Below are 26,337 nucleotides of genomic sequence, written 5' to 3'. Positions count from 1 at the left end.
TATCCTCTATGTGAAAAGTGGTATCTAGGAACATGAAAATATACCCATTGATTTTAATCACAAAAGCCTACAGATCCACAGACTGCAGATCACAGTGCCCAGCTCTGCAGCATCATGGGCTTTGCTGATTCACACTTCGACTGCAGAGGAGCCTTCGCTAATTTGATCGTAACAATTACAAACCCCAACTTGTAGTATGTTTCACCATTATATCCTCAGAGCATAAAAATCATACTATTTATTATAAAATATTTTGCAGGAGATGAGTGGCCTTTTCAAAATTAATGTGACTCTTTAAGTTTTCACTTAATTATCCATTATTGGTAATTCACTGAACCACAACTTTTTTCTTTCCTAAAAATGATTTGCAAAAAAAACAGGCTGGTTATCCTCACAGTTTTCAGTCTTTAATTATAGTTAGAACCATTATCTGTGAACATATCAGAAGCAGGCAAACACCAAATACAGTAAATAAAAAATACAACCGATGCTTTTATAGCTTGGGGCCTCGTTGCTCTGCTGTTTTGGGGACCAGCTCGTCAGACACAAACACACTGGCTCATCCGAACTCTCAGTCCACACCTTCTCCTTGTGTGGGGTGTGAGCTGGAAATCTACAATTCTCTAGACCTTTCAGATACTGTACTGTTTACAGTGAAATACAATGAGAAAATCTTTTTGGGAAAACAATACAAACCTACTGTGTGCCAGACTGTAAACCTGGCAAAGGGAGATGGACGACATCTACAATGCAAAATCAAACTCCAGGTAAAAAGTCACCTCCAGGGGTAATTTGCTTAGATGTACCTCGGGCTTACTGCTACCTTTCTGTATGATTTAAATAAGCATTTTGAATATCTTTTAATAAAAAAGAAAAAAACATCAAATTAAATTACATGTGAAAAAAGTCAAGTTATTGTTTAAAAATAATTTTAGAATGCATCGACATTATAAATTCCTAACTACATTAAATAAAAATAATTAAAAAACGTCCCTTGTAACTCGTTTAAAAATATTTACCAGGAAATTCAACAGACTTGTAAATTCTTACTTTATTTTTTCAATTGGAGTAACATTCATGCTGACAGCCCGAGTAATCAAACGGCAATAGTACGTAATGAAACACTGTGAACTGCAGTGTAACTCTGACACTACCCATCAAGAGCCTGTAGCATAAGAGATGCCTTTCAAGGGGGAGAGTGCAGAAATCTTTGAAGTGAGATTTCAGCACAAACAGGAAGCTGAAGCTGTGAGGAAAACCAGGGACCGCGCTAGGCTGCAGAAATGACAGGCCTACAGGACCAGGAATTAGCACACCTAATTTGTCCAAATTAAAAGTAAAGTTGTCAGAGACCCCAGCGTGATGTCAGGAAAAGTTAAGAGACAGCGGTGGAGAACGGCACATTTGGAGCTTCACACCCTGTCTGGGCATTTCTGAAATGTGCTCAGGAAAGCCTAATGAGGCTGCTCCAGGAAGTGAGCACAGAGCTCCCATTCTGCAGCGCTTTTCCCAGCACCGGTTTTCCATGGCGACACTGGGTCCCAGTCGGTGTGCCTCCCACCCTTCACTCGCCGGCTCTGGGCACCTGGGGGCACATCCTCTGCTGGACAAGGACCAGAGCCACAGCAGCTGCATTCTGCCAGTACTGGCCAGCTCTTTTTACTGGGCTCAGGGCCTTCAGACGCACACAATGACTCTGCTTTAGGAAAGTGCAATAAACACCGAGATGCATAAGATCATAAGAAAAGGTCTGTCTCCGACGTCCCCTGTCTGAACAGAACGATTAGTAGAAACCAATCGAACGACGACGCTCTGCAGTAACGATCACGCTGGCGGGAACCAAGGGAGTCACTCTGACTTCCTGCGAGAGCTGTGACAGAGACCCGGCACTGCTGCAGGACACTTTCTCAGCTTGGAGGGACAGAGACAGCACGCCCATTCTAACCCTGTCCTGTGCAATTCAATTTTACAGTACAGAGATTTTATATATTAAATTGCCCAGGGGGGCAATTTAACAACGCTCTGCTGAGGGATGAGGAATATTCGGGTGTGTAACTCTACAGTGTTCGGATCTGAGTGTAGCTTTTCTAAAGTGAATTTGTGCAACAAGAAGATAAAACCACTTTTCTCACAGAGGCAGTAGGGGAGGAACTGGAAAAAAATATCCCCAGTAGATTTTAATGACCAGATTTGTGATTCCTCCCCCCAAAAAACATACAGTATTCCTCAATACAGAAGGGCTTGCTGAAACTCAGGATGTCAGGCATTGTCCTACACTTCTTTTGGAGTCTGTCACCTGAACAACCCCAAACAATCTACTACATTATAAATATACAGTTTTACAAAAAGTGTACTTCTTATGTGATCCTTCTGTATGTTAAATTTTCTAAAGCAGTTTTCATTGAGAAGCTGAGATAAAGAAAAACTATTACAAGAACAATCATATTCTGGATGACAGCCTAAGATAAAAAAATAACTAGATCTATTCCTGTGCATAAAATATTAATAATTATCAGTACTGAATAATTATGGATTATTTTCAATGATTTAAAAAAATGAAAAAAGCCAAAAAAAAGTGGTAGAAAACCTAAATGTTAAATATTAAACAAGAAAACAAGCAATTTTAAAACAATACATTGTTAAATATAGTCGGAAAACACTGCAGCCTTTTTTAAATCAGCCCAGTTAAATTCTGTATCTTTCAAATATGTGTGCTTGTTATGCTGTCAGTCCTTATCTATGATCCAAGCAGTTCTAAATGCACATACTTTAAATACATAAAGTACGGCAGCCTTTGAAACCCTCCTCGTGCCCCTGGTTCTTAAGAGCTCCTGTGAGGAGAAGCCCAGACGACAGCTAACTGGAACTCGTACTCACTTCAGGCACAACCAGCTGCTACATGTCTGAACTGAGCCCAAGCTGAGACAGCAACCCTGGGAGAAGTGCTTTCAGTATTCCTAACTACTGAGGGCTAAATTCCATTTAACAAGCTCACTATTACTAAGCGTTTTTAAAAGGCAAGAGCATACAAGCGAATGTATTTTCACAACGTGTAGAAGATGGGGATGAGGTCTGGGCACTCCTGTTTCCGAGCTGTCGCTGCTGTAAGATCACGGGATGGGACACCAGTGACAGGAGCCGCTGGTTCACCCTGAGGCGATGAAGAGAGCCACAGACTCACCAAGACGATGGGAGAAAGATTCATACTGAGCAATATTGAACAGCATTGCCACCCAAAGGAGATGTACAAGTCCCCCCAGATTCAGGGTGAAATGGGAGGGTTATGAAGGGAGAAAACTAAGCTGGTGCAACGAGCAGCAGATCAGTCGCACTTTCACTGTGTTTTCACCGCGTCCCAGACTCCTCCGTGCGATCAGGCCTGCTGAGGAGCAGCTGGAGCGGTTTTTCTAAGGAAAAGCTGTCCTTCACAGCAGGCCTTTCTGGTGCAGGTGAAACAAGCCCACTGTGCCTCTATTGCTTGCAAATGTTCTCTGCTTAGTTTAAAGTTACACATCATCACACGTCCTCACTGTCGTAGAGCTCACGGCTGGCGGTAAACCTGACCCATATGTCTTCCTAGATAGGAACCAGCTTTCACGCCTTCCAGGATTGCTCATTACGTCTAAACAGTCCAAAACACAGGAAAAAAAAACAGAGTCCTGCCTGAACTCCAAATGTCAAGGCTGCTATTAGAGAAAGATTCATATTCTGCTGTAATTAAAACCCCTCTAACAATTCAGGCTTTGTTCACTGAAGCCACCAGAGAGACCTCCAAGGTGAAATTACGACAGCAGCACTGAAACACCTACAGATATTGCTGAAATAAGTAGGCTGCTGAAATCATCAGATTTAAGGATGACAATACAAGCTCATTAAAAATGATTTCAAACGGTTTTCTTGTGCAATTTCTGCACAAAAAAGGTGTCGCTCTTAGCCAGTGATCATGATATGATACGATTAAAATAATTTTAACCTGTGCAGGAGATTCAGATTATTTCAAACTATGATATAAATTACACAATCTATCAAGCAACTGAGAAAGGGAAAAAAGCAAAAAGAGAATTGAACATAAACAGAAGCTTTAAAATCACTAACGCGCACAAGAACCTATCCCCTCTCACGCCACTAGATGTCGCAGTTGAATGTGAAAAGATCCGCGCTGTCTGCGGTTTTCTATCGTTCGTGTGTCCCACTGCGATAATGGCATGCAGGGACTGTGCAGCAGATTGAACTGAGGGTGAAGAGTTCACAGCAAAACCGCGACTGAGATAATAGTTTTGCTGTGTCAAATGATAATCGAATCTTCTGAGGCAGCTCAATGCAGTCTTCCTACCATTCTGCATTTCCACTATCTGACATCAGCTTCATGCACAAGAGTGCCAATAAACCTGAACAGGACAAGCCAGTGTCAATTTGCAGCAATTGAGAGCTCACTTGAAGTTCACTGGGCAGCAGAAATGTCTCCTGCAAGCTTTTGAGAAAATTATCTGGATCTTCTTTTTCATTGTTACTATTCAAAGGCAGCCTTCTGCCTCTCTCTCTCTCCCCTTTCCTCTGAACAGAGCCCAGAAACCCGACACACAGAGGCGATAGGGTGTCACGCAGATGTGGTTGTCGAACCACTCTAATCACACTACCCCCCCTGCTAAAATTACTCACACAGATCAAAGGCTCGTAAAGGCAATAAAACATGTCTCAGCCGCTGATATGCCAGACACTTCCACTGGCTCTGCCTCCATGTGCTCTAGAAACTGACATTCACTCTGCTTACGACTCCTAACAACACTTTGTCTGCAGCCGTGGAAGTGTTTGGGGTGTGTTACGGCTGTGGAAGTGTTTGGGGTGTGTGTTTGGGGTGTGTTACGGCTGTGGAAGTGTTTGGGGTGTGTGTTTGGGGTGTGTTACGGCTGTGGAAGTGTTTGGGGTGTGTGTTTGGGGTGTGTTACAGCTGTGGAAGTGTTTTGGGTGTGTTACAGATGTGGAGATGTTGCAGCTGTTTCAGCAAACACGCGGGTGCTGTGCAACAGCACACGAAGGATCAGCAGGCCGGCGTCACACAGGCGCGAGAAGCGGCCCTGAGAGAGAGGAAGAGTGGGAAAATGCCGGCACAGTGCGGGCCGATCTCAGGTTTCGACACTCCTCCCCCGGCCTGCTGCAGTACCGCAGATTCTGGCTCCTTTCCTCTTGGCTCCTCCCATCCCGCTGTTCCCACGGCCGGTTTCCGGGCCGACGGCGTGCCTGATTACCTTGCTGAGGATGTAGATGGCGTCCCCTCGCTTGAAGGACAGCTCGTCCGGCTGGTCCCCCGTGCAGTCCCACAGCCCCTGGTAGTAGCTCTTGTAGTCTGTGCTCTTGTTCACTAGAAATGGAGATAAAGACGAATGATACACGGCTGGAAGACTTACGATTTTTAATCGATTTCAAACAACTAAAATTTCTTACACCCCCATCCTCTACCCCAGCCATAGAGAACACATTTCCATTTAAACGGCAATGCCTGCGAAAAAAAAAAAAGATAATTTTGAACTTCACACCTTTTTAAAGGTCATCTCTATTGAATAGAATTTTTTCACAACCTTCCGATGTCACCCAGTATAAATGTTTGTTACCGTAATGTTACGGTCCTCTAAACGAAAGAAACATGGAATTTTAAAGGGAGACATCATAGATCCTGAAGGAATGAAATGACAGGATACGGCCGGATATGATGACAACAAACTGTGCTTATTTTCCCAGTCCTAATGAGGAAATAAGCACGTTCTATGAAGCAGGTAGCTGCTCTTCCAGGAGACTTTCCTGAGGACAGGAAACACGATTCTTTCTTCACACTGAAGGCTCATTCAAAATCGACAATCACAAGGAAAACTGAGAGGCACACACAAGCAGCCCCGCCCTGCACTGCAGCCCTGGAGTTGGGGTGACCAGCTGTTCCTGGGTGCTGGAGGGCTCTGACCCATCACTGTGGGCCTGCACTCCCCCTCCAGATCTGCTGCGAAAAGAAATGACTTCACCAAGATGACTTCCAGCACGTGCCGTCATCTACCTCAGGGCTCAGTGGTCTAACCAGTGTCTCAGTGGTCTAACTGGGCTCAGAGGTCTAACTGGGAGCTCAGTGGTCTAACCAGTGTCTCAGTGGTCTAACTGGGGCTCAGGGGTCTAACCAGTGTCTCAGTGGTCTAACTGGGGGCTCAGAGGTCTAACTGGGAGCTCAGTGGTCTAACTGGGGCTCAGAGGTCTAACCAGTGTCTCAGTGGTGTAACTGGGGCTCAGAGGTCTAACCAGTGTCTCAGTGGTGTAACTGGGGCTCAGAGGTCTAACCAGTGTCTCAGTGGTCTAACTGGGGGCTCAGAGGTCTAACCAGTGTCTCAGTGGTGTAGCTGGGGCTCAGAGGTCTAACCAGTGTCTCAGTGGTCTAACTGGGGGCTCAGAGGTCTAACTGGGGGCTCAGTGGTCTGACTGGAGGTCTGGTGTGGTGTGCTCTGCTGTGCTCGGAGCTGGCCAGCAGCAGGCAGCACCAGACCTGTTTGCTCTCTCCGTGCGGAAACGCTGCAGCAGGAGCAGCTCGACCCCCTGGGGCTGGTCCTGGTGACTGACAACAAGTCGCCGTCTTGTTAAAAATGGGCAGACAACCTCATAAATGATTCATTTATTTTAGTTATGCTTGTTTTATTTTCCTGCACAATAATTTCATTTCGCTGTTACATCCGAGGATTTAGAAGTAACGGAGGTTACGTAACATCATGCTACTTTTATTGCACGAAAAGCTCAGTTTCCTTTTTTTACCCCACAAACCTTTTGCTTTTAGAAATATTTTATTCCAAACCTGGCTAATTCAGCAATTACCACTTTCAAAAATGACTGCTAAGAAACACTTGCTGCTTCTAAAAGAATCACGTATATGATTATGGAATTACATTATGCTTGAAATACAGCTGCCACAGCTGATGGCCATTATAATCAGGCCACTACTGCAAATCGGCCGGTTGTCACATTATGGTACAAACGTTTATGATCCTCTTCCTTAATGACCTGTTGAGGACTGTGTCCCCTGGGAGAGACTTCCTGCCACTTCAAGAACAGCGACAGGTTGTGCTGTGACAACCAAGGAGGCCGTTACAATCATTCTTTTGAGGAGCCAACATGGTGAAGGAGCGACTCGCTTACACCGTCAGGATTTTACTCAGAGCCTCATTCCAAACAGGAGAGCCTGCAGACAACTTGCAAATGTCATGTACATCAAAGTTTGTGTGATACATTAACATGGGCATACTGTATCTGTGTGCCACTGCATCCTGAACTTTGGTCTTTTCTTCTCTTTAGCTCCAGTGAAGCTCCTCAGTTCCTTCAATATTCTGAGACATTCTGAGTGGAGAAAATGTTGCAGCAAAACAGTTCACATTCAGGCTGGGCGAAGTCAGCACGGTCTGAAGACGTTTAGACTTCCTAGCATTTAAAAATAATCTGAAAACATGATCAGGGCCCCCAAATCCTTTTTACTATCGATAGGCAAACAAAACGTGTCTCCAGTTTCTGTGCCAAAAGACGCATCTTAATTGAAACGTAAATAAAGGCGATGTCGTACTCAAGTTCATTTGTTTTTGCACCATTGACTGAATGAGCAGATTGAGCGATGGCGTCACACAGAAGGAATGAAAGATGATTAAGGTCCAGCTGCCTATTTCGAACAAGGTCTTTTGAACTGTTGCCACGTCCAGTTTGTAAAACTATTAATTTTTATTTGAATCATTGATACATTCAGTATATAGCTCTATCAAACAAGTCATTCAAAAACACAAAGTAAAACAGATCTTAGTAGCAGATCTGGCTCAGAATTCAGATGGTGGATTACAGCTTTACAGGTGCATAGAGGCAATAGCACTGGGACCGAAAACAGTGACAAGAGCACAGCCTTGATTCTGCACTGATCAGCTGCTGAGTGGACTCGTACAGCAGCAGTGCTGGAGCTCTCCTGGCCTGGAGGGGCTAGGCCCTTCCCTGAGCAACAGCGACATCCCCAGCCTGAGGAACAACCACACCCCAGATCAGGTCATGTGTGCTCCACCCCAGAGCTGATGGTACCCCTCTGTTTTAACGCTGCAGCCATACATTCAATTTCAAACTCTGCACACAAACAGGCACTGAGACTTTAATAAAACCACCTCTTTAAGTTTCTAAGACTGTGATACAGCAGGATTTCAAAATCCTCAGAAGGCATAGAAAAGCTACATCACCAACAGACTACAGCACTCTAATCTTCGCTCATTTATTCTCTGCTGAAACGGACATGGTTTCCATTCACTGGTGTGAATCCCATGAATCAATATCTGTTATTTCTGAAGAGGTTCAGAATTAGGTATGTCTGGCAGAAAAAGAGTGAAAGGATTTACTATGATAAGAAATGCTAAATTAGTAATTTTATAATAGACAAGCCCCCTTGATAATCTGTAATTTCATTATGTGCAGTTCCACTGTGATTACTCACGTTGTACGAACAGATCCCACTGTCTCTAAAGCAGCTGCCAGGGAAATTTAGGCAACAGAGGCCCTGTAATGTTTCACTAATAAAATGAAATATGAAAGTACACGTTGATAGGTTTTAATTAAGATATATAATGGGGAAAAAATGGGGTTGAAAAAATGAAGATGTTTAAAGACCAAATTCAAAGAAGTTGTTTACTAACATAATTCATACTAATACTTATACTAAGCATGCATAAGGGATTTTCACCAGTATAGTATATGTAAAAGCCCTTCACAGAACAACAGAGAACATCTGACAACATACAAGAAAAGTTTATGACCTGAATAAAAGTGAGCCATTCCAGAACAGCAATAAACCCTGGGATATTGTCATTGTGCCGTTGAAATGCAATCACGGAAATCACTGAATCTACCCTGTCTGTGAGTTCTGGGTTTCAGCTGCCCTGCTGAGTCGTGATGAAATAGTGCGGGAGAAGAACTCTCCGATAGTGGGGCTGTCGGCTAACTGGATTTCCAGTTTCATTCCACACTGGAATAGGTGGCTCTGTTCTCTAAAGAATACATGACAGCTGTCGGTATCCTCAGGACTGGACTCTGGGAGAAATAAATCAGTACCTTGGCTGAACATCATTGCAATAACTGTTATTATAAGAATTAGAACAATACGATTTGCACTTATAAAGCACTTTTCATCTGGAAGGACTTCACATATAGGAGGTGACTCACTTCACCCACCCCTGGAGTACTGAAGTGCCACACTGAACTCGCAGTGCACAGCAGATCAGGGCAGGAGAGAGAAACTAGAGGAGCTTCAGAGAGGCCAGGCTGTTCAGCCCAGAGTTGGTTTTAACCGGGAAAGGAGTCAGGGTCTTGGATTAACATCTCATCTGATCAAGGGATAATCAAATGAAACATACTGTAAATACTTCATACATAAATACTTTCTTTATATCCAAGGACTTAATAAGTAGGCTTGGCATGACAAAAAAATAATCTCTTCAAATAGCGGGGAGATTTTAAAAATACAGTATGTTTACTCCCTTAGAAAGCAAACATTTGCTCTTGTAATTGATTTTACATGCAGTAGTCTGAAGTGCATAAAAGGGGGTGAAATATATTCTAGCATTCTTGTGAGAGGTGAGAAGTTCATGTCAGGAACTGCCCAGCAAGAAAGAAATCATCTTGTCAACCTCGCACACTACTTGTGAACCAGGGTACTTGTATTACAAAGTTAACTGTCTCCCAGGGGACAAAGGTTAGTTCTGAACAGATGAGGTGAAAACTACTGCTGGCAGTCAGGCTCCCAGTCCAGCACCTGGGAGTTCACAGCAGGGCTGGAGAGTGAGCCCAGGTCTCAGTGAGCTCCACAGCCCCACAGACTGCAACAACACCACTGAGGAGCTCACAGCAAATCCTAATTCTAATTCAGTTTCATTAAAAAGTAACAAATCACTATTTTCTTGCCTTTTAAATTAAATTATTTATTTAATTAAATTTATTTTTTATTTGGTTTGAAATAGGATTTTTATGCCTTCCACTTATAAAAGTAATACTCCCTCAAAATAAAAATCACAACAAGGAGGAGAACAAGGCCTTCTATCACACAAACAAGCCCTTACTACTCCAGTCTTCATGCTGAAACACCATGGATCTGTGCCACCAGCCAAGAAACTAAACGGATTTGCGCTAATGAAATCATATCAGCTCGCTGATGTATGCTTCTGAAAGCTACAAGGCTAGCTGGCCCAGGGATGGCTTCCTGTGTGGGAAACTCATACACACCCCCCTGCACCCCCTCTGCCCCCCCTCGCAGCAACCTGTTTAGGACTTCCTGTCAGGGGGGTCTTCCTGAGCACAGCACTCAATTTCCTGTCCACATGTCACAGCAGAAGGAGCTCTGAAATGCTGCTTCCTGCCAGCTCCGCCTGTGTCCACCCTCTCTGACAGCCTGGCTGGGGTGATGTATTTGGTACCTACGAGGGGAAGGAGACCCAGACAACACTTCCTCCCAGGACACAGCTCTGATACAATGGCCAGCCCTGCCTGGACAGGCACAGGGCAGCGGGGAAGGGCAAAGTGCTGATAAGAAGCAGATATTCTCCTCGGGCTCTGTCCAGTAAAGCCTGCCTTATCTGTAGTGGTGCATCCTTGAGCTGGAGAAAACGCACAAGCCTTGTTTTTCACCGCCCTTGGAAACGCAGAGGACCAGAACCCCAGTGGATCAGAGGATGAGACTGGAGCGCGTGCAGATATTTTCTTTTCCCCTGCAGGATTTTCGTTTCTGATAATTAGTTCACAGGCCAATTGGCAGGCAGAGGCAGATAAGAGCATTTCTTCCCCTAACGTCTTCCTGTGAATCTATGTCCTGTTCCCATTTTTATCCTGCTGTCAACAGCCTTTTTCTTCCTCTGTGCTTCTCACCTAGGTCTTCATTTGCGTTTCGTGATAATCATATGCAATGAAGATATGCACGGCCAACATTTAAACAGGCCGCGGATCAATTAGCGGTCTTAAGTTTATCTGATTTTTATCAAAGCAGACAGAGTGGTGGGTCGATGGCGAGAGCTTGTGTCAAGTTGACCTTTTCAGAGACGTCTGCGTTGCTGGTCCCCTGGGCTCCCCCTTGTCCCCTGTCAGACTCTGAATGGCAGAAGTCTGTTCTGCTCAACCACAAAGTATACAAAGATGTCTATATTACACTCTTATAGGTGTGACAGCAACTGTGTGTTGTATTTATAAACTGTCCTTCGGCGGTGACACTTTCCCGATGATGTTTAGCTAATTTATGCAGCCAAATCTCCTTTGTGCAGAAATGAAAGCTAATTGAGTCATTACAAAGTAATTCAGCAAGGAATAACTTGTATAAATTGGCTTACTTTGTAAAGCCCTCTCAAGTGGGTTCTGTGTATCCTAAATAAGGAGGTATTTTCCCTGACACTTAAAGCACACAGTTCACACAGGATTTTAGTAAGGCAGATTAAGAGGATTTTCAAACAGGAAGGCTGCTGGGAAGGGGAGTACGGTCTGAACACAGGAGAAGAAAGTAAAGACTTGATTTCATTACCTGTCACGTTTGAAACAACAGGCTTGCTTGAAACCTCTGGTGTTTTCTTAGGAGGATTAGGCAGGTCTTCCTCTGCGAACAGTGAAAAAGACAACGGTAAGTTCACTGGAAATACTCTATTACCTTTACAGGTAATCTGAAGGAGATACAGCTAAAGAGGTTTTTAAGGTTTCCCACACTGAAAATGCTTTGTCAGGGTCTCGTCTACCTTGGGTGTGGACCCCAGCCCCAGCCCTGTTTATGGAACTATACATAAATAAAACGCATATGAGCGACACAAAGTTATTAATGCTACCTATTTATATTTCAGGCAATAATTAAGATATTTGATTATGAAGCCTGTTATAAAAGTAAAGAAGGAGAGAGAATGTGCTGGACAGAATCATAGCTGAGAGAAGAACAAGGCTGGGGATGAACAAGAAGATCCATCACCAAGTTGCGGGGGCGTGTCCAGTGTGGAGGCGGAGCCCTGCCGGAAGGGCGGCGCCTCGTCTGCGTTGTCCAGCTTTACAGATTTGGCTCAAAGTGATACAAAATAGTCTTCAGAATTTGAACAAATCAAATCATGCAAAGATCCTGTCAGTATTGCAAAAATAAGATGACAAACAAGAGGAGCCTTTCACCAATCCTGCCTGTTGGTAGAAGCTGCGTGATCTGAGGCAGATGTTTCTTGATAGAAGCCAGAGTCTGGGCATCAACATAGTGGCTCGTCAGCTTGTTCCATGCTGTATCTGCTTGCTACCAGCTTAAACTAGCAATTGTTCATACTATATTACACTGAAGGTTTCCTTTTAAAACAGACCCTCACAAACAGAAGAGGCGCTATCACAAATGTCTCTTAGTTTGCAGTGTGTGTTTAAGGATGGATCATGTTGAAATCAATTCCCAATTATGACATTAAATGTTTATAAGTATTGATCTTTCCCGCTCACTCCCTAAGTGAACAGCATTTCATATACATAATGTGCAGAGATTAATAGTCAAGGCTGATGGATGAGTATTGCTCTTCACTACAGTCAGACCTATTAGAATAAAAAGCATCTCACTAATATAAAACCATGCAGCGCACAGTCCCTTCTTGTTCCACTGCATGGGGCACATAACCAGACCACCAAAAAAGCATGCCTGCTGTTTCCAAGATACTTTCTTCTTTAAAATAGAAAGTTTTTGTAACATAATTAATTAGGAGATTACCTTCATAAAAAATTTACTTCCAACTATGCATTTTAAAATTCTTTAAAATTATCTCTATATCATTATGTTCAGTTTAAAAAAAAAAAATCGTGATTTTTCTTTTTTTTTAAATGTGTAACACATGAAAACAGTTCTCTATCTCTCATAATGTATTTTTGTTTCTATATTTCTAGTGTACAGTTCAACTCATGCACACAGTACAAAATGGTCTATTTAAGATTCTGGAAAATTTTCCCCATTGTTCAGTTCCTGAAGATAGTGGAGCTGTCTTCTGCAGAAAACTGCTCTACAGTCTCCTGAACAGTTAATACTCCATGCAGCTCTTTGGCATAGTACAGTCAAACGATTCAGAAGGAACCAAATACAATTAGATTTCCTGGGTTTAAGTTATTTTTATATCTTCTAAGCCAGCAGCCATGTCACCCTGCAACTTACAATTGGCAGCCCACTGAAGCTAAGTAGGTGTGAGCCTGGTCAGTACCTGGATGGGAAAAACTAAGGTTGCTGCTGGAAGAGGTGTTAGTGGGGCCAGCAGGGGGCGCTCACCCTGCAGTGAGGTGGGTTCTAATGCCCCAGTATAGTGATGGGGACACTACACTGTAAACAAGCTCCATCTTTTGGAGGAGACGTAAAACCGAGGTCCTGACTCTCTGTGGTCATTAAAAATCCCAGGGCGCTTCTCGAAAAGAGTAGGGGTGTAACCCTGGCATCCTGGCCAAATTTCCCATGCGTCCTAATAACCCCCCTCTATGAATTGGCTACATTACTTTGTTCTCCGATGGCAGGCGGAGCGACGCTCCGATGGCAACGTCAGCTCAAAGATTTGGTTCAAACCACCAAATGGAGACGGGCGTGCCGACAAGCAGACCCTGCTGATGCGGGATTAACGCTAGGATAAGAGCAGTTATTTTTATATCTTATATAATATATAAGATATAACATAAACCGAAGTTGCTTTGAAAATTCACTTGCAATACTCTCCTTAACATTATGAAAGGTAACAAATTACATGAGAAACTATCTGATTTTGAGGTAATTAACTTGGCTGTAAACAACTAGAGAAAAATGTGTATATACTGAAATCGAAAAAAAAGAGGAATAGAGTGATTATAATTACTTCCTGTTTGTGTTTATTCCAACAAATGTTCCAAGTACAGTAAATTTTGAACAAATTCAAACAAGCACTAGTGACATTTTGCTGGGATGTGAACAGTAACTGGCTAAACACATGCAGGCCCCAGTGCTCGTGTGGGGCACAGACAGCTCTCACATTCTGGCTTCAAGGTCCCGTCCAGTGTAGAGGAGAATATTAAACGCATTGTGCCCTCGGGTTTACTCATGAAGGTCATCTAGTCACACAGAGAAAGCAATACATCCATTATGAAAACATTAAGTCCCTTAATATCTGCACTGTAGACCGTAGCTTTGTAATAACTATATCATTCAGATCAGATTTCTACTTCTTAACAGTAGAAAATGCCTTTACTTGTTTTTACATTTTCTCTTTTCAAAGGGGCTCCAGTAGAGCAATGCAAAGATAAAAGAACAGACACCGCACATCTGGCGGACTAGACTGAACCGTGGATAGCATCTCTGACATTTCGGACCGACCAAGCACTCAGCAAACTTTCAATTACAAGGCTTAGCAAATGTTTAATTTTGCTTTCTAGAATTAATGCACAGAAGTAGCACGTACATCATGTTACTACAGAACTATCGCCGATGATTGATACGCAAAGAAAAAATTCAAACATGGCCATGTTTCTCTCTACGTGCGATTAGTCCGAGGGTCATTAGTCAGGCATTCATACTGTCCTCATCAAGACCAATTCAGATGGTGTAGCAAAGCAGGGGTTGGAAACACGAGTGAGTTCCCCAGGGACGGGGTCATCCCATTGAGGAGAGCCACATTCTCCGGATTCTCCCGGGGAACTCACTGAACTGGCGGCACCTGGACACTCCTGCTCCCTATAAAAGCAGTTCCTGGAGGCAGTCTGAGGTTGTCCTTTCATGGACCCTCACGGTTTAGTAAGACAGTAAGTATTTAAAAAGAGAATTCGGAGATAAAAGTTTTCGTTAAGCACTAAAAATCAGAGAAGACGTATAAGTGGGATAAATCTGGTAGCAGCCTCGGTCCTTTTCCGGGTCGGGACGTCGGTAAGTAAGAAAATGGTTAATGAGCGCACCTGGCCAACCGGAATCGACCGAGAGGTTATTGACTCTGTTTTCTGGCAAAGACACGATTACGGTTCATGTGGAGACCCCTTGCCACGTTATCTAAAAGGGGGATCTTTCACAGAAGCTATTGCATGAACAGAGCTACACCTGGATATATGAATGTCTCAACTATGCAGCAAAAACCCATCGACCTGCCCAGATGGATATGAAGTTCACAAAGGGATTTCTACATCTGCATTTCCAATGGAAACTCTGCAAGGGCTCTGCAAAACAGCAGCTTGAATTTCTCCTGTCCACTGCAGAGGCACGGAATATGCTGAGTACAGATTTTAATTTATAAGTCACACTATACCGTAGACTCATTTTTATGATGCACAAAGTATTTCAAGCAAACAAAGTAAACCGTAATAGCATCACCTAAAAAAACAGGAACCACAAATCTTATCATGTTCATAATAACATCCTCGAAAATATGATCAGACTCTGACTAACACAGACAGACTCCTTGCAATACCAGAGTCTGCCCTGAGCTTCCGCCTTCCCCACTGCGGTCCCATGGATATTCAGAGCAAGAGGATTAATGCAGCCCTGGCCACCCACAAGCATGCAGTACCTAACATACTGTACATGATCTGAATAGCCCTCTAAAGGCTCCCTCTTCTCAGTGACCCCCAAAATTTGAGGGGTGGGGAGGGGGACAAGACACGTCTCTTTCCTTTGTCCAGAAGCCTCAAAAGGCCGCATGGAACTGAAAGAACTAATATTCTTTCAGGGATATTTTTATTCCCAAAAACCAAGAGCTGAAAAGTAAGTCTGTTCAGTATCAGAACAGATCTAAGAGGAAAGAGTTTGATCAGACGTCTCCATGAGGGGTGATGTACTGTACTTGTTACTAGAGAAAGTGAATCACAACTGATTCCTTAGTTTGTGTTCAGTATTTTAAATGCAGAGTTTGTTCAGTGGGCGAGTTAATGGGGAGACAGCCCTACTGTAGCGATTACTACATGTGACAGGACGGACGTGAATACATCAGTCTGAAACCAGACTCAGATACCCGGGCTGATATACCCCCCCTACCCAAGCAGGCATCTGGACTTTGTTAAAGAAAACAATAACTAATCCATTTGCACCTCAATCTACTTGATCCCTACTTGTCCAGATAGGATTAAAAGGTGTGAAAGGTCACTCCTTCACTCCCCTCTGTGACTCACAGGAGCAGGAGTATTAATGATCTACTGGTGCCCTTCCTGTCCGAGCCACGGGAGTGTCATCGATCGGACGACGGAGGTGCTGTGTGGTGCAGATCTGGCCCTGAGGTGAGAAGACGCAGCCCCACAGTGAGCCTGGAGCCAGAACCGGGACAGCGGAGGGGAGATGATGGACGGGAGCCTGTGATTCGGTGGAGCGACAGCAGGGTGGAGGAGCGCTCAGACTCCGGGCCTAGAGCTCGACGAGGCAGAGCTGCATTTCACTCAGACTGTGCTGCAGGACACTGCCCAGCTGTACGCATGTGTACAAATGCAAGTCGCTCGGGATAAAAGCATCAGTCAAGTAACTGAATATCAGTCCGTGACCAATATGCTGGATCTCAATAACAGGTGCCATGTGGATCACGTTCTGTTTTATTCAGTCCTTGCTAAATTCACAAACGCCGTGGGGGGTAAAACAGTTTTTGTGAAAGGCGCGAGGCCAGATGAAAAAGAGGCGGCGCAGCTGCAGGAGTGGAATCGCGTGAAGCTCTTCCTCTGGAACGGCATGGCTCCCTGATGCTCTGCCTTAACCCCAAACCGCAGCAGCAGTGTTTAAACAACTGGCATCCAGCAAATTCCAGAATGATGAGACAATGACAAATCATTCAGGAGCAGTGCAATCTGGTGTGCATCTTGGGAAAATTACCGTCGCGCATCGCCGTGCTGTGGGCGGCACCTCACGTGCGGCTTGCGCTCTTCCGAAACTCTCCTGTGCTGAATCACCGCACCCAGGCACTCAACTCCAGGTCCCACTCGGGACGAAAGCTCTTTCTTTGCTCTCAAAGGGGAGAATGCTAACCTTAGCTACAGTATATTATATTACTGCATTTGTTCTACACTTTCTTCTGAATAGAATAGCAAGTTGAAAACATTAGATACCATAATAATTGATGACATCTACAATAAAGCGAAGCACACATTCATTAACAAAGCACTTCTGTCCATTACGCTATAGCTGTGATATAAAAAGTGCAAATGTAAAACAAGCGCAGACCATAGAGCTAGCTGGTCACTCCAATAACAGACAGATTAATTACAGACACTGTATTAATTTGGCTTTGATTTGTAACCCTGTTCTGTCTTACTTTTTTTGTGCTGATTTATTTTAGTAACACAGTAGTGGCCCCATAATGTCAGCATAATATTGGGTCACACATTTTGGATGTGACTACAGGGAAAGAGAGAACAAGAGAACCCCCCCTAATTTATCTTCCTAGTCTGTGTTAAATAAACATACAGCTTAACAGGATTCCTCAGATAGATTCTGTTTTAGAAAAGCTTAAAATATCTGATGGGAACTGATCTTTAGCCCCTAGCAAAAGTCTGGTTTCAGTAGATGTAGAGAAGAGCATTTAGGTGTTCACAGATTTAGGACACCACAACCATCCCCCATCCCCAGCTTTCAAATGCTCGCTTGGCATTCCCTGTTACTGTCATACCATGTGAAGAAAGCATGTATATGTTTTTAAGCATTTTCCCAAATGGTATATGCCACAAAGGCCAATTTGGTATGAATCAAGTGTTCTGTCTAGTTGAAGAGTAGTGCAACAACGCAAGTAGATTATTCCAAATTGCAAACAATATTCGTTATTTCCCTAGTAAAACTTTTACGGCAACGAAAATCACAGTGTATTTTGCCATTGTCCAAAGTCAACGACTCTTGTCTTTTACGTAAATAAAAACTTGTGCACTTTACAAAACAGTTTGGCCGTATTCATACATTTTAGACACCGTTACATGAATGAGATGAAAGACAAACAGCGGGACATTAAAACAGATATAAAATAGTAGCCGCTGTTTTGTCATGCTTTACACTGGCAGACCGAGGAAGTGAAAAGAATGTTGTTATAGATCTTGAAAACATACAGCCAATATTATTCATGCTGAATATTCCTATGAATCATAGAAAACTGTTATGGAATCTCGTGATTAAATCAGACTTTATTATAAATGGGACCCTTTTGTAAAAGGAAAAGAAGGGGAATGAAGTGATTAAAAGAAATAAAGTTAAACCTGTTGTAAGGGAGGTTACTCTACTTGAATGAATGAACTGTAGCTACAAACCGCCTTCCGCTACAGGGCCTACAATGCGCCTTTGTTCTGCAACACTTCTGAGGTGCTTTGTGGCCAGGTCACACCTTGATGTTTAAACGGTCAGGCGGTGCTGGGCTCACAGCTTAACTCATGTGACACAAGTGCCGGTTTACGACAACCACAGAGAAACTCCACGCCCCACAGTCCGCTGATCCTGGTGCACAGCTGGGACAGGGAGATTCCATAGATCCCTTCTACGCTCTTCCTGAAAGCCCAAGCAGGTCAGAGCAATATATGTAAAGCAATACTTTTATAATTTCCTGTTAGTGTTTTTATGGCCTCATTGAAATCCAGCATCATGAAGTGCAGGAAAAGCATCCAGATTTTCAGAGGACACAGCGCAGTCCCATGGGACTCATGTGGGAAGACTGAGGTCTGAATATTTAACATAAAACCAGGCTGTCACAAATCAAGCCAGCAGTGAGGAGATATGATACTAGTAAAATTACTTTTGTGTGATTTGGTCTCCTCAGCTGACAAGCTTTTCCGAGACGGGATTCTATCTCTTAATAACAAACCCATTCTGTCACACAGTGCTCACATCATATCGCTGCTACAAATCAGACTGCCAAAAACGCTCAGATTCGAATGCCAAGCAGGAAGTGAAACAGATAATGATTGATCAGTACTTGTAATCTAATGTCTTATTTTCAGTGGAAGGAAATGAATATGGACCAGATGTGGTCCTGGTTTTAAATGTGCTGAGTAATATGGGAATTATAAATGAGTAAAATGACTTTTTTAACACAATGACTTGGATTTGCATAAGTCAATTACCTTAAATATTAAATAATAAATGTCCTGTCTCCTTCAACTTTGTTCTACAAAATTACTTCGATATTTTTAACTCCCTGCTGCAGAGCACATGTTGATATGAAGAGATACCAACAGTTTCAATGTGGTGATTACCACTGTCACAATAATTATTAAGGGGATGACTCCAACACACAGTGTGAAGGTGGTGTTATCTATCCTATCCTACGATGTTATCTGAAGTCCCATTTTCTTCCCAGGATGACATCTGCTCCTTCAGAATACATGCTGTATCCTCAGCTTCCGATTGGTCGCATTTCTCACATTGGTGTGTGGAATGAAGCACAAGTTCTGCAATCCCTAAATTTAACGTTCAGTCTCTTGCAAATACTTTATCTTTCAAGATCTTATAAATCACGATCTAAAAATCAAAAGTATTTATCTTATTAAATAGACGAACACATCATACCTACAGTTTTGGCCTGTTGCACATAGTAATAATCTGTAAGATCAATATTGCTTTTTAAATGCCCATCCACAGCACTCAGCACTGCTCTCAGACTGGTGCACAGTGCAGCTCAAACTGATCTTGAACAATTGTGTCAGAGGTGACGTAAGATCATTCTTATATCTCTGATGTAAGTGCTGTGCAGAGCCTCCATGTCACTAGTTAAGGAATATAAGTGTCCTGCACAGGCCAGGCAGTGTGTCCTGTGTGGTGACCAGCTGAGGGGTTTCCCAGTATATTTTTCTTCACACTCCAGTTTGCACAGCTTCTTTCCCACTCTTTCCTACATTTAACCTGTGCTGCACATGCCGTGAGAAGGTCTGTTGTTGTGAACGAGTTCAGGGACAGAACTACAGGGTGTCCCTGCCATCCTTACGGCCCGTTCCCCTGCGTGCCTCAAACCACAGCACCCAGACCCAGAGTCCAGCAGCGACAGGGACTCGGGACTCGGCCACACCAGGAACTGCCCTACAAGCCTGAGCCAGCAAATCATTTTTACATGAATGCAGGAGACACCAAAAGAGGAAACACATCTTCCTGAAGAGCAGCAGCACGCAGGAGCGATCGGGGCTGTGCACTCTAGACTGAGGGCCTGGGGGGTGAAACCCAGGTGAGCAGGGCACCTTCACTCAGATCACTCTGGTGCACAACCTCCTGCACAACTGTGTACAAACGCAAGTCGAATCAGCCAGAAAATTCACAGGGACTATTTGCAGTGTGGTATGAAAGGGAACCCTACTGAGGTAGGTGGCAGGAGAAACTGGTAGTCTGTGCAGTATCTTTCATTTGTAATCTGTAGATTTGAAACAGTGAAAAACCTGTATTTTACAATAAAGGTCTGTAAAATCTATCATTCTTATATAAAATGTTTAGTTTTGCAAAGGCTGCATTTACTACAATATTTTCTCACTTCTACTATTTTATCTTGTACTGTATTATTATCTGTGTGTGTTTTGTTAACCAACTACATCTGGGATTAACACCACAATAATATTTCTGTTGTGTCCATGACAAGGTACAGTAGCCCCCTAGTCTTCGTACCTTTTACTACAGACACATACTGTATAGACCCTTCCTGTTGATCTTATACTGCAAAGTATTTATTTCAAACCCAGAGGTGTAAGGAGCCTCTGATGCACTCAGGATCTGAGTCTCTTATTTTTAAAGAGACACAGTGAACAAACGAGCGCTCCCCAGTCTGAACATAAATCAGTGGTATCTCACAGTCCATCGTTCAGCTAAGTGTGGATGACAGCTATGTCTCCTGAACATCAGTTTATATCTGAAGAACTGTGAGGCATCTTTCCATCGTAGTCCAGACAGCACTCTCCTATGCTTGCAACAGTCTCTAATCCACTTGCCAAACAACATTATGCCCTGTCAGCTCTATGATGGGAGTAATCTATACCCATAGGGCCACATGCTGAACTGATGCCACATGGATTTAATTAGATTGTCTTTGGCACTCAAGTGGAAAGATTATACTTGCACATTATGTCCAGAATAAGAGCTAAAACAGGTTTGCTTTTCATTTACTGAAAGGCTGAACAGGGAGGAGATAATGGCAGTTGCTATATGTCTTTATCGGTTATAAATCCACAGATCTTGCTCATCTTCCTTTCGATAAGCTTATTTAAATTCACTTTTAGCAGTTCTAAAATGCTTGTAACTGTCTCCGGCTGAATCATTCCAATGTGAAACTTATTTTGCCATTAGATTAAGCCGATATTCATTTTCAAGTTCATATTTTGTATCTGATTTCTCTTTATGATTCTGCTCCCTCATGCATGTTGAAGACTTCTGATTTAAAAATGTTTTGCAATATATCTGCAAATGACTAAATCAAATTCTGTGAAGATTATACTTGTACATTATGTCCAGAAATACTGAAGAGATGCCCTAGTGGCTTCTAGTTGCTGGTTACTATTGAAGGTAAAACTACCTAATGAATTCCACAAATGAAGGGGGTCCTCTCCTGTATGGAAGGGACTTTGGGAACCTTCTTGTATCCATAACCTAAGTACATGTATCTCAGGGGGAGCTGATAGAGTCTGTGCTGTCCAAAGAATCATCCGAGGAAATAAGAGAAATCAGTTCTGCTGTTCTCAGAAACATCAGAGGTTTCTCTCAGCTCCTCCTGGCCTGTTAAGCTGTCTAACTGGCAGAAGAGGGGAGCATCCATTTCTTTATTAAGATGCTTTCTGTGCAAAGGGTATTTGTTAGTGCTGTTGTCCAGATGAGATGGATTAGTGCTGTGCTGCCTGCACAGTTCATACACTAACAGCAGACCCATTAATTTTATGTAGGTGAGCATGTAATGGTTTGTGGCTTCCTGTTGTACACAGAACAATGACTGTGCAGCTGCTGAACAACTGAGAGAGATCAACAGGGCAAGCGATGATGGTAAATTATTCGTAATGTTGCTGAAGTATCTCTCTTGAATAAAGTAAAATGCTTCTACGCCACACACTAGTAGAAAGCAATCCTTTCCCGGCATCGAGGGATCGATGAAAAAATTATTGCTTGCCTGAGAAAACTACTTCAGGAAATGTTTTTTTTTTCATTTACTTGTGTAATTGATTAATGACAGAAGGCTACAAACAGTAAAAGCAATTTTTTAAAATACAAAATATATTTATCCTCTTCCCACGGTGAATTGACAGTGTTTGTTTTAAATAGCTGTTACAGGGGAAAAAAAACAATTGTCTTAATTACTTAATCACTACTTAATTACTTAAGTATTACTATTACTGTGTACAGAGCATGCTCTGCTGAGGAGTGGAGGGAGTGGGGTTCGTGGCTCACTGTGCTGCAGGCTCAGACTGGAGCCGGTCAGTGCAGCTGGCCTGATGATCAATCCCCAGGCCCAGGGGCCAGTCAGGCAGGCCCTGCGGTCCCTTGTGTGAAATTCTGTATTCACTGACACTACAGCAGGGAGGGTGCTGTGACTGTGCCCAAGCAGAACTCCAGTGATACATGGTCACTCCTCTCTCCGTTAACTAACTCACTGACAGGCTGACATGCATTGCGCTGAATTAAAGAAGCAGCAGGTGTGCGTACCTGGAAGTTCCTCGTAGATATCTTCATCAATGGGCTCCGCAGCACTAGGAGCTTGTTGCTCCGCGATCCCAATGTCATCATAGGGATCCACGTCTTCGTCCTCAGGAATAATGCCCGACTCCATGTCTGTGCACAAAGACCAGGAAAAACATCTCCAGCTTGTTTAGAAAAAAGTACAAGCAGCACAAAGCAGAAACATATGCTGCTGACTGATGCCTTCTTCATTAGATACACCTCTAGTCAGTAGAGGTGTGAATGGGGAGCTGTGTCAGCACGCGTTGGCTGCACAGGAGCAAGTGAAGAATAATTCCACGCCGAAAAACAGAAAGAAAACTGTTTTGGCTGTTGAGCCTCTTCAGGACTTTTCCCTATTTAAACCTCTTCAGTCAATGAGAGGAGCAAAAGGAGAGAACCCCTCTCTCAGTCTTCTGTAACCTAGAATGCATTCTAATCTGCAACCCATTGGTGCAGGAAGGTACAGTAACTGGTTTGTAGGTGACAGCTGAGGACAAGGCACACACAAGCTAGACATAGTTGCTAACTCCCTTATCCTGGTGCTGTGGAAAGGCCAGTGTAGGCGGAGAAGCTGCCTGGGCACTGCCAGTGGAAATCCACACGTACACAGACACCCAGACCTTTTCCCAAACAATCTCCTGCGGGCCCATGCCAGAGCCGGCAAGCACCTCCAGAAATAAACCAGCCCACTTCCTGAGCACAGCGGTCGGTGTTTCACAGGGCTGCCAAACACTTGTCAGCTACACCTGCTGGGCTCCTTTGCCCAGCAGTCTAGTGCTTTTATCCAAAACACATTAGCGGTGCCTTCACACAGAAGATCATCACTGAACAAACAGAACCAGTGATACCAGCTACTGATAGACATAGCTCCTAAAAAGTCAGAATTAAAAATTTCAAGTGAACTTTAAAATGATCATAAGAAAGAATAAAGAAAGGCTAATGGCCTTTTTGATGTGGTTGTTAGACTAACTCACCTTTCAGCACAAACTGGATCTGCTCAACCCAGTCTTCTGCATCTTTCTGGGAGGCTGCAGTAAACTGGGACCACAGACAAGAGGACAGTCAACAGCCAGAATATCAGACTTTCCTCATGTCACTCGTTCTTAAGATGCCATTACCTTCTGATTCCATGTCTTATGGCACTTTTTGTGCAAGAACGCTTCTTCTAACGCAGAGTGAGTTAATTTTGACAAATTTACATAATTGAAGTTTAGGATGATGGATCTGATCCTGTGATCAGCAGCTGTCAGCTGTCCCGAGGAGAAGCGTCTTCTCTCCGTCACTGTCACAGGGAGACCTGACGAGCGCAATTTGCCCTTGACAATTAAGAGACATCGGCGGTTTCGCTGAGACTGCTGTGTACAATTTTCTTAAAAATGTTCCTGTCAGGTTCTAACACTCCACCTGACAACTTAATGAAGTGGCTTTCAGCTGCAATAGAAACACGCTTGAAATGTATGAAACCTGCACCCCCCACACCCGCTGCCTGAGGAATACACCTCAGAGCTGAAGGAGCTGTACAGTGAGCAGCGCAGCCTGGCCGGGCCCAAGACAGATCTGAAATGCATCTCAGGCTGCAAACCACAATGTGGGACCCGCACCTCAGACAAACAGGACTGGGGTCAAACTGTGCATCCTTGCCCCCTCCCAAAACTTAATAACTTAATCCCTTTCACCTGGCGTGGGGGCAGGGGAGGGGTGTGGGACAGGTTGTGGGTTCGAGTGCCCCAGTTGCTCTAGTGCAGCCGGCTGTATGAGTGGGGACCTGCAGGTCTGGGGGGTAACATCCCACCTGTCCTGTGCTGGGGGTGGGGTGTGGGAGGGCTGACGTTCTCTCTATTTTCTGGTCAGGTAACTAAGACTGGGAGCCCGGTCAGCCACTGTGGCTCTGGTATGGACCTAACCTTCATTACAACTTTGTACAACACAAAACTTTATTTTTTCAGCATTAGAAGACAGGTCTTGCACCAGTCTTTATTATTCAGTTACACTGAGCAATGGACTAAATTTCACAATCCGCGTTCCCCGGTTACATTTTTTTCAAAACCGAACCTGTTTGACAAGCGCATCAATCACAGCATCAATTATGTAAAAATGCATGAGAAAGCCAGGAAGACCTTCCCGTCCACAAAATCTGGACAGATGGACTTTGTTGCGAAATTCAAGAAAGAAAAATGACACACATACAATTAGATATCTGTACACACCTCTTAAGATGAATCTTAATTTATCGTCTAAGGCTTTGCAAAAAGTGCAGGAAGAACAGACTGCCTTCTTATCAGATAAAATGTGCTTCTGAAAATGGCGATATGCAGAATATTTCAGTAACAGCTGTGCTTTTCCACACAAGATCAAAAACAACGTTCATAAAATACTCACTCTACCATGCTTACTTAATAATATACAGAATGATATTCTGCTTGTTAATGATGAGTATAGCAATAATGAGTTTGATAATTTCCCTACAAATATATAAACCGGCATTAAAAAATACAAAAGACATGCATGCAATTTCCACAGAACATCCCTATAGATACTCTCTTGCCGAGTTCATTTCCATGAGATACAGAGGGCAACAAACCTGATAGATGCGTTTGTCAGGAGCTGATATTTCAAAACAGCAATCTTTCTTGGCATCTTTTCGGAGGGTATTATTCATCTTGACTGTGTAGCCATCTATAGCAAATTCGCCTTTCTGCTGTTTGTCTGTGGGAGAGACAGGAGAAGCACTGCTCACCATTCTGGCCACTTTGGGAAGATGCAAAGGTCAGGAGCAACACTCCCCACGATCAGGCTGTCCTCCTTTCTCTTCTAAACAACATTTTTATAAACAGCCAGTTCCGCTCACTGTTCACATTTCACACAAAACCAAGACCCTGCTCAATGTGGAAAACATCAAGGCCTTAGCTGGTGTCACTTAATGCTGGACTTAATGCTGCATTTTCTACTTAGGCAACACGATGGTTCAATGCAGTTCAAAAAGTACATCAAGAAAACATGAATCATACAACCTGTTTAGTCTTACAGCTTTCATATTTTGGGAAAATTTGCTACTATAAAATGCCAACCTTTAATTTATAAGTTGCACAAAAACAATACCAAATTTATTTGATCATCTTGTAACTGAACAAGCAATGGTGGATAGGATGTGTTTATCAAAAATGTATATTTCTGAAAATCTAAACTTTGTCACAAAAGATTCTCAAATTACAATTTGTAGACATTTGGGGAAATGTGTGTGTTTGGATTGAGAATTAGTTAACAGAAAACAGAAAGGACAGATGTTAGTGCTCAGACTACGGTGATGCAATTAGCGGAGTAACATAGAGATCTGCACTAGAACCACCGATCTTCCTAATTTACATCATTAATCTAGATTTTTGTGATTCTTAGTAAATTAGTCACAATTTCAGATGATACCAAAACAGGAGCATTAACAAATACTGCGGAGGCAGAAAATCAAACTAAAATATCCAGTTAGCAAAAACAAACTGTAAGTCAGAAGGGAAACACTGAGCTTGAAGAGGCTCCTGAAGAAGCAGCAAACTGGTCAGAACTAGATGCAGCTCTTCTCAATCTGTCTTGAATTCTCCTTATAACTGCTCAGATGAAACAGACGTGGCAAAAAAGCCCATCTACAGAATTTTGTTTCTTTTTTGTTTCTGAAATGTAGGTTTAGCCCTTTCTGGGCAGAAGGTGGGTGAGACTGCTTCGCCACAGACATCGAGAATCTCCCCTGG

The 26,337-nt window shown here is 43.3% G+C and overlaps 1 protein-coding gene across 10 annotated transcripts in view; it reads right to left on the bottom strand.

The window, feature by feature from the left end:
• Positions 1–26,337, bottom strand: part of skap2 (src kinase associated phosphoprotein 2) — an 83,575-nt gene that overhangs the window by 21,602 nt on the left and 35,636 nt on the right. For all 10 annotated transcript variants that reach the window (XM_006636054.3, XM_069194705.1, XM_069194701.1 and 7 more), the window contains exons 7-11: positions 25,179–25,303; positions 23,572–23,635; positions 22,583–22,708; positions 11,546–11,617; positions 5,247–5,359 (exon numbers count right to left, since the gene is read on the bottom strand). In XM_006636054.3, the coding sequence (XP_006636117.1) occupies positions 5,247–5,359; positions 11,546–11,617; positions 22,583–22,708; positions 23,572–23,635; positions 25,179–25,303 (500 nt within the window). The remainder of the gene's footprint in view (positions 1–5,246; positions 5,360–11,545; positions 11,618–22,582; positions 22,709–23,571; positions 23,636–25,178; positions 25,304–26,337) is intronic.

Source organism: Lepisosteus oculatus, chromosome 10 (genome assembly GCF_040954835.1).
Source record: "Lepisosteus oculatus isolate fLepOcu1 chromosome 10, fLepOcu1.hap2, whole genome shotgun sequence".
Lineage (NCBI taxonomy): Eukaryota > Metazoa > Chordata > Actinopteri > Semionotiformes > Lepisosteidae > Lepisosteus > Lepisosteus oculatus.
Note: the sequence above shows the minus strand (reverse complement) of the source record. Positions and strands in the feature narration are given on the sequence as shown.